General features: G+C 36.8%; 1 protein-coding gene across 4 annotated transcripts in view; it reads right to left on the bottom strand.

Annotated features, from left to right (window-relative positions):
• Window positions 1-1,306: 1,306 nt before the first annotated feature.
• Window positions 1,307-9,466, bottom strand: part of PPFIA2 (PTPRF interacting protein alpha 2) — a gene marked incomplete at both ends in the record, with an annotated part of 283,268 nt that continues 275,108 nt past the window's right edge. For all 4 annotated transcript variants that reach the window (XM_082279657.1, XM_082279658.1, XM_082279659.1 and 1 more), the window contains 7 exons: window positions 1,307-1,365; window positions 2,902-3,061; window positions 4,013-4,081; window positions 4,176-4,351; window positions 6,119-6,216; window positions 7,062-7,237; window positions 8,667-8,696. In XM_082279657.1, the coding sequence (XP_082135783.1) occupies window positions 1,307-1,365; window positions 2,902-3,061; window positions 4,013-4,081; window positions 4,176-4,351; window positions 6,119-6,216; window positions 7,062-7,237; window positions 8,667-8,696 (768 nt within the window). The remainder of the gene's footprint in view (window positions 1,366-2,901; window positions 3,062-4,012; window positions 4,082-4,175; window positions 4,352-6,118; window positions 6,217-7,061; window positions 7,238-8,666; window positions 8,697-9,466) is intronic.

Here is a 9,466-nt window from a genome sequence, read left to right as displayed (position 1 = left end):
CTGCCTTCAGTTTCTGTCACCACTGAACCCTGTGAGAGTCCTGTCATTGACTTTACTGATACAACACCATGCTTGAATCTATACATGCATACACATAAAAAGATTTCTGTAGTTTATGTGCTTCATGATCATCTTTGTAGAACCAGCTGCTAAACTTTGCTTTTTCAGAAAAACGAAACCAAACCAAAACTAACCAATAACTACACCCCCCGAGCTTATTTTTTCAGGGGTGGCACAGAAAGTTCCCTTTTTTACTAAGATTTTATACTTTTGTAGTCTTTTGAAGATCTGTGAAGTGAGGCTCATGTCATCGGTAGGATATTGAGCAGTCTACTTTTCCCACCGTTAATATTTGCTATTCCTAAGCACTTTTTGAACCTACACAGAGTTAGTAAAACCTTGATGGCCCCAAGTCTGTCCCAGTCTTGGGAATCAAAAAAAAAACCCAAAAAACCCCCAAACTTTCTTGCAGATCCTTGCATGTCTTGTCTACCATATGTAAAAGCTATCGAAGCATGTTTGATGCCTGGTGAGGTTTTGGTGATATTCAAGTATTTTTTTTAGCTGCCTTACAATTCCCCAAGTAACTAAATGGAAACTTTTACTGAGAAAATACTAGCATAAAATGGTGCCATATTGATGTAAGTACCATCATGTGCATATTTTTTGCAAAAGTTGAGATAAAATAGAAAACTGTATTTCCACAGAACTCTGGAACAGTGACTGTGATATTCATAGCCACACTCAGAAGATATATGGTGAAAAATTTAACATGAATTCCAATACTAAATTTGATCCAAAGTTGCATCTGGCTCAGATTATCCTTTCTTTATCAATTCTGAATGATTTGAGAAGTGCAGGAATCTCTGTAATAGATAAATTTTTCAAGATTTTCTGTAGGTGTAAGTCTTGTTCTAACTTTATGCAGGTACCTGATGTTCTAAATTGAGTCATAGTTTTAATTAGAAGTATTATAGAAGTAAATAGAAGTAAATCTCTTCTGCTTTACTAGCATTGCCCCCCACTCCAGCTCCTAGTAGAACTCTTTCAAGTTCTCATAAAGTTCATTCCCTGTGCCTTCTGCCATTTCCCCAAAATATTATTGTTGGTAGCATCTTCTGGACTGAGCTTAAGACTGTTGTCTTGACCAAATGACCACCCTAGTGAATCTTTAATTCTGTTCTCTGGTCCATGCTGGTTTTTGCTTAGATAATGTGGGGGGTAGTGTACAGTTACAAAGAGCTTTCATGATGGCCCCTACAGAATACTCACAACAATTCAGTGCTGGCTTCTTTGCTAGGCCTTGTCAGCATGAGTATGTGCGAACTGTTGAGCTGTCTAACCTCTGCAGTCGTGATGAAGCAACTGCAAATTGGGAAGGGAGGAAAAAAAGGAAACAAACCAGAACCTCTTTAGAATCATCAATAAAATGTATCAGTCTGTTTACCGCTGGAAGGGTGGCTGATAAATTGCTCTGTGGCTTTCTCTGACATAATGTGGGCATGGTCTAGTTCAAAATTCAGCATTTCTTCACATCTGATGTACTGTTGGAATCTGTCTAAAGGAAATACAGTTTAAAACTCAATTTTGTCTTTATTTTGTTGTAAGTCCTAATGCTCTTACCAAAGAACTATTGCATTCTTACTGCAGATAGGAAGTCAAATCCTGGATGAAGATACAGGTCTTCAAAATTGCTTCCCTTTAAGTCTACTGAGTTCAGTATACTCAACTCAAGAATTATCTGAAAGGCCTCAAGTAAATCACTAAATCTCCCTTGTGCCTTAGTTCCACATCTGTAAAATGGGAATATCATTTTCTTCATCATACCATGAATGGAAGATGAAATACATGAATGTTTATAAGGTTCTTATATACTACAGTAACGTGGGCTATGGAAATGCCATGGGAGCAAGGAGTCAATGGAATTCAGTGATGCAATCAGTAAAGTATTCCATCTGTAACTGCAACTATAAAGTGTTGTTTTTAAAGGTGAGAAACTTTAATGGAATTTAGGTGACAATACTGTCATACCAAATTCATTATCAAGTTACAGGATGTAATCTTTACAAGCAGTGTATTAAATTACTTTGAAATAAGTCTATTCATGAACCTAAATCCTGTAATGATGAAATAAATGGCTGTATTTTAAATGGGGCAATCTGTATGCTAATACTTCTCAGAACTTCAGGCAGGTATACTTGGCTTTATCTTCCATATACCTGAAGGAATAGCTGTGATGGGATTTGTCTCCTCTGCCTGCTCTCTTACAATAATTTTAAAATTTTACTTACTTTTTAATTATGATCTGCTTGTTAGTTTTCCACTCGTTTCTGAGTTAGCGCATCTTTTGGAAAGCAAAAGATTTCCAGAAAAAATTAAGACTGATATATAGTAATTCAATTAGTGCCTGAATTTCAGTATTTGCTAACTACCCATCTGGTGGTAACTCTTAGCAACTTCAATTATTTGACAGTCAAGGCTAAGCTGTTTAGATTAAAAGTTAGGTAGGAAAATAAAGGTGATAGCCCTTTCTAATTTCCTTCTCTAAAACACACTGCACCTGCTAGAGAGCCTGATAGGATGAAAATTTGCTTAGGTATTACATAGTTGAAAGTTAATAAATTAATTCCTGTCTTTCCGAATGTTTCCTTTACAGATGTAGGATAGTGAGATGGCCCTTTTTTTGTATTTTGAACATTGTCAGTCTGAAGCAAACCTGAAAAAACAATAATATGCCAAATCAGTGCTGTTCCATTCCCTAATTCAACTCTCCCAGACTCCGTTCATCCTAGATAAATGAACACAGTTGTTGTGGTGGGAGGCTGACATGCATTGAGTCAATCTGGCATGCTAGGACAAGCCTGGCGCTTTCCAAGAGGAAGTGCAGAAATGAGCGCATACCGTCGCTCGCCATCTTCCGCGACTGCCCTGAAGTGGTGGTGAGCCGGAAGCCGGCCGGCAGCGTTTCCGATGCGCCCGGCATCATGCTGATCCCGTGAACCTCGCGTGGGGGGAACTGCCGGCGCCAGGAGGGGCCGCGCCTAAAGTTCTTGTCATCGCTCTGTCGACACAGAGTTGTATTTGACAAAGCAAAATGAAACATTTTGATTAATTATCCTGCTGTGTGCTCTCTCTACCACTGCCAAATGTATTCCACAACAACTACCCTGCTCTGTTGCACTGCATCCAGTCACTGTAATGTGTTTGAGACATTCTTGTGAAAGTAAAAGCTTTAGAAATATTAAATGCTGGGGTCCAAAACTCCTCTTAAATCTTTAGCTCGATATAGTCAAGGGGTTTAGTATCAGCTAAAGTAGAACTTTCTTATACAGTGACAGAAAGTGGTTTGTTGCTGCATTAGGGGGCTTACATAAAGTATTAAAAAAGGATTAAACACTCATGTGCATGCACAGAATTCATAGGCATCTGATATTTTCAGCAAGTCCTTAAAAGTTTTATTCTCCTCCTGTGCAGAAGTCCAAGACTTGAACACTTTTGCACTGGACTCTTATGTTAAGATAAATAATTTCCATAGTTGAATTTGAGATTCCTCTTCCCAGATAACTACCCCAAATCACACTCTATTAATATTGATTAACTTTGAAGAAATTTGAAGAAAAAAAAGCAATAAAGATCAAACCAAAAATCTACTTTGTTATTTTTAAAAAAGGTGTAAGTGTCCTAGAGGATAGACTGCACAGGCATCCCACCCACACACATCCCCTACCACCTGCTCTGGCCAGCAAAACTTCCACTCCATTCTTCATGTTTCCCCTCTGGAAAATGTTCATCTTAAGGTAAGAGTGCAGTGTCAAATTTAGCATCCAAGATGACCAAATATGTAGCCAAACTGAGGTTACTTTAAAAACCTTGATGGGCATTACTACATTTTTTTTTAAAGCTGTAACTGACTGTTTTTAACATTGTGAAAATTAACATGTCTTCATGCATTTGATTTAATTTTAGTGTTTTATTGTGATATTTTATAAATACTGAAAATAAAATTAATTACTTCCTCAAGTCGTCTTTCAGTTCCTAGTGCTAAAAGGTTGTTGTATTCTCTCTCAAGGATCTGCCGTGCCTAGAGATACCAAAGTAAACAATTAAAATTGTTGAAGATGAATGAAAGGTAATAATGGGTATAGATTAACCAGAAGTAGTATAAGCAAACTTGCCTGTGTGTTTTGTGTTGGAATCTGTAATAATAAAGCTAAACTGCTGTAGTCAAAGTTTTCATCCAGTGCTATAAGTGAACCATGTACACCACTTTCTAGAATATTATTTGCATATTCTCGGAGGCCAATGGCTTGTATCCAGCGTATGACTCGATCGTTGCTCCATACCAGCACATCTGTAAGGACATAACACCAGGTCAGTCTCCTGATACCTGTCAACTTCCAAATTGTACAGGTGCATGTGTGTAGAGCTGTGCATGAACTGTGGATGTCTTACTGCTTGATTTCTTACATGAGGAATGCCAGCAAACTATTCATATAGCTTTAGTACCTCCTATTCCAAAACTCTTATGTGGTTTTAACTATCTTCAAGTAAAATGTTTATTCTAAATAATGTTTCCAAAGGAGAAAAGTGCTTGCAGAGGGGATCTCCACAATGCAATTCCTCCCACATCCTATGTATACCCTTTTCAGTTTGTAGGCAAGATGTTACAGGGCAATGCCACAGGAAAAATATCCATTCCTCAAGGCTTCACTTGGGAGTTTTGTATTAAATGTCTTGAGAGCTGCATCAGCACCTATCATTTTCTAACATGCCATAAAGTAAAGGATTAGTTCACAATTTTAGAGACAAACTATTTTTAGTGCAGAAAGCTGGTAGAGTTGTTAAGGTCCATACCAATTACAAAGCTGAGGCAACAAAATGAGCTAGTAAACCATTTTTGAAGATTTCACTATTGTACGAAGGTATCCTGCCCTGCCTGTAAGATTAAAAAAAAACAAAACCAAACTTATGCTGATCTTTTTCATTGTGAGTGGGAGAGTACTGAGTTTTCTGCTACTAAGTGATGAGGCTTTTTCCTGAACCCTTACAAGTCCAGCTAGTGTGGCTGTTCTGGGAGCAGAATTTCTCCATCGCCTGGCTGAAGGCATCCCACTCTTTGGGGTCAGGATCAGCTGAAACACAGTGGCAGGCAGAGACCAAATCCTACCTGGGACCATGAATAACTGACCAATGCATGACAAGGTGAAGGAAGCTATGGATTATTACCCTTGTCCTAGCAGGAACCAGCACTAAAGCCACACAGAATTTGAGACCAATACCCATTTCCCATATGTCAGTCTCCAGCTGGGCTGCCTGGCACTGATGCCTGCACATCCAAGGCAAAGTCTTTGCATTAGTGCATGCCTTGAGCAAATGCACACTGTCACTGTAGCCCTTCATCTTTTTTTTTTTTTAGCTCTCCTAATCAGCATTGTGCTTGAGAAGTGCTAACTGCTGTACTCACTAGAGCTGGAAAAGCTCAAAGGAATCAAAGGATTCATTTCTGATAGTTGAAAAAACCCAGTCACCCTAATTGTTATATATAAAAAGAACCATGTAGTAAGCATGCAACCTCTCTAGAGAGGTCTACACAGAGAAAATCTTTAGAATCAGCTGTGAAATCTTCTGATAAGGCCAGTTTCGTCAGGAGCTATTCTTATGTACCAATCAACTGCCTCAGTGGTCACCCCTCCAAGAAGCATTTTCTATGATACATTCTGATGTAAGAAACCAAAGGCGAAGGTTTTCACAAGCTGGAGCATAGTGTTGAAGTCCTGAGTGCTCCCATTTTTTAGTGTTGCCCCCAGCACAAACAGCTGCAGACTGTTTGGCCTTCTGCTTCTGAGCCTGAAAGAGGGTCAGATAAGATCCATACCCCAAATCTGATTTAGCAAAATGTATGTATCAAACCACCTCAGAATTGCAGCCCCAATTTAGCAAAGTACTTAACTGTGCCTAATTTAAGGAGATATGACATGTTCTGAAGAAAGATGGACTTACATTAGTTTTGCTTAAAGCACGTGCTTAAATGCTTTGCTAAAATGGCATGACAATGGGTTAACAGCATCAAGCTTCAAAAGAAGAAACATTCCCAGTAATCATTCCCAAGAACTATCACCTTTTATTTCATGCTGACTCATTTCTCTTCTCTTTTCCAGTTCTTTTCTATCATAATTCAACCTCTTTAAACACATGATTCCATATTGCAAGCTTGTTCTGTTATTTAAAGAGAAACATTTACAGAGTTAATAAAGATAATTTTGAAGATAGGAACATATGTAGGATGTATTTCCTGCTCTTCGCATGAGGTGTTTCATGGTGCCCATGTAAAAAAGCTTGAGAACAGAGGGGAGAGCAAAACCAGTAAAAAAACTCCACAGACTTCAGGAATGAAATGGAAAAAACCAAAATGAGTATGTTTGAATAACTGTTTTAACATAAGAAACCCAAAGCATTAAAAGAGTATTCAGAAAAGGTCAGCCCTTTTGAGCCGTGAAACGTTTTGTCAAATCAGGCTTTAAAAAAGTGACAAATCAGACAGTATATTAAAAAGAAATCCACTTCTTGTCACATAAACCTCATTCTCCCTAAAGTCTAAATGCCTTTATTTCCATACTTTCAATTTAGCTTCCTAGCTATATCCCTAGGTGACCCAACAACTGTCAAATTGCTTGTGCTGTTAACAGCTTTTATGTGCTACACACAATAGCTTTCATTATTATAAGATCTCAAGGCTTCAAAGCTTAGTCTAACACTTTCTGATGCTTCACACCATTTAAATTATTACTGTTTCTGTATTGTCAAGAGTCTATTGATATCTTAATGGTTCCCTGCTCATTACGAACTTTATCTGTACCAGTATCTTGGTTTTGAAAGATGTAATTGCAATGTGGTTGCTATTACTAAAGGAATCTCTCTATTCAGATTTCTGACAGTCAGCCCTCGCTTTTCTGTGTTTTTCCACACCAAAACAACAGCAAGTGTTTTTATTCTGTGCAGCACTGAGCACTAGACAAAGACACATAAGCGTTTTTATGGGTGTAGTCTTAATGCCAACATACCGATGAAAACTATCCACCATTTTTAGGTGCACACGCAGATCTTTCTTTGTCAGGTGGTCTAACATCCTTGCATCTACCAGGCATTCCATAAAGTAACTTCGGTACTGAGGTAAACCCAGGCTGGGGAGCCATTCGTTACCTATCCATTCATGGTTCATATCACCATAAGCCAGGGTCTACAGAGAGAAGAAAACGGAGAGGGGGAATAAATTCTTGAGTTTGTTCAAGACTGCACTACAGACTGAAAACAAGATATGTCTGAAAAAAAAGAATTCTGGTTTTGCTTTAACGTTGAAAGAGGGTGCCACTGTGAGATATTTGTTTTTCCTGTTGTATCTTGTTTTCTTATGTAAGTTTGAAGGAATGTTTTTCAATTTTGAGTTTTAAATGCAAGCAAACTTGTCACACAATCAAAATGTGTATCTTTCATAATAGTACTTGCTTTCAATTGACCTTCTAGAATATTTATGCCAGGCAAATCCTGAACTGTGAACTGGTAATGCAAACATGGCTCCAGGGAATCCACTGAGGCTTATGTTACTGTTTAGTGGGGAGAAGAATTTCCTAAATAGGATCTATGACACTTCATGGCCACACACCTGTAGTCCTTCAGAGACTAAAAGTTAATTTCAGTTGTTTGGCACTCAAGCTTACATTTTAATGAGATATTTTCAGCTGTGAACAGCTTAAACCTAAGTGCATATGTAGAGCTCAAGAAATTAATTGAAGCTAGTACTCAGGCTTCATTGTTCAGCTAAAATTTCACTAGGGTGAAGAAAGGAGTATAAGAAAAAAATGTGCACATTGAGCTATTTTTATATGAGTTGCCCTATTAAGATGCAAAATAGATTTTTACATCTCATTGTTGTTAATTATTTTGTACTACAAAACAGAACAGAGAACTGATAAGTTGCAAGATTTATGCTTCCCAAACAGGATCGTGCTCAGGATCATTTTCAAGACTATCTCTTTGTTTTTTTTTTTAATGTCATTATAAACAAATGAATAACACAGTGTAAACCAGATGGATATATTATCTATGAGGGAAAATATACTCTCCTTATGTCTCATTCTTGTGAGGTTTTGAAAGGAAAAGGAATGTCATCAGTAAAGACTGCAAGATCATGTAAGAGTGTGCATATATTAGAGAGAAAAAAAATTTAAAATGTAGCTAATTGAAAGTTCTAACTAAATTATATAATACTATTTGTGGACTGATACTTGGGTGTGATTTATACAATTGTTCTAAAAAAACCATTCAGTATAACTGTAGAAAAGTTAGCTCTCAAATTCATGGCATATTTAATTTTCCTATTCTGAAAAATGAGGAAAATACTTCTACTAGTTTTAGATGGGAAATAGAATATGTCTCTGGAGTGTAGGAATTTCTTTTGTGAAAAATATTCACCAGCATATGTACCTCATTCTGCTTTACCTAAAAAATCTGTCCAGAGAATATATTCTTTGAAAAAAACTCTAAAATACATAAATCATAATTCAATCATTGAGATACTGTCAGAATATTATATTCCACTACACATATTGACACACTCAATTACATTATTTTTAACTTTCAGTTTAAAAAAGTCATGTGAAAGATCATACCTGAGCCCAGCTGCCTTCTTCAGACTCTTTCTGTATTATCATCAGGAAGCAATTAGTAAAGCAGGTAAAAAGACAATAAAAATTAGTTATAAAAGTATGTGATATTCATATGCACATTCATGAAAATGAAAATCTACACATAAAGTGCACGAATAAAATAACTCTGGCCAGTGGCAATGTCCTGGACTAAACTACCTGAAAAATTACAAGACCAAATCTATAAAATGTAGCTGAGTTTTCAAGGTAGAAAATCATTATATCTTGGTGAAATTATACCATTACAGCATTACTTAAACACTCTTCACAGTTTCACAATTTAAACACATTTATGTAAAAATTTGGGCATTACTGATGTGGTTTTTTGTTTCTAGTTTGATTTTGAAACATTCACATTGAAAAGCTGTCTTCTTAAGAATGTATTATAAAGGAGCTTCTTACATAACATTTTTTATGGCAAAATTATATTTTTCTGGCTGGCCAGTTAAACAGGATCAACTCTACTTCTGGTCAGTTCAGTGCTGTTATATTTGCATTTATCTTTACCAACAATAATAAAACTGGAAATGCGCTCAGTTTAAAAAGAAAAAAATATTGATGAGAATTGGCTTCCTTACTGCTGATGAGAAAACTTCAAATGCTATAGCAAGCATAAACTTCTAAGAAATAACTCCTTATTGCATCAAAATTTAGCTCCAGTACCTCTCCCACCATTTATGGATTGGGCTGACTATAACGTTTGCCAAACCGAAGATAATTTTTTTCAGAGATCTCACTGGAACATGTATCATGTTTTATAAGCA

Source organism: Coloeus monedula, assembly GCF_965178545.1.
Source record: "Coloeus monedula genome assembly, chromosome: 4".
Classification (NCBI taxonomy): domain Eukaryota; kingdom Metazoa; phylum Chordata; class Aves; order Passeriformes; family Corvidae; genus Coloeus; species Coloeus monedula.
This window is presented reverse-complemented; position numbering and strand designations above follow the sequence as displayed.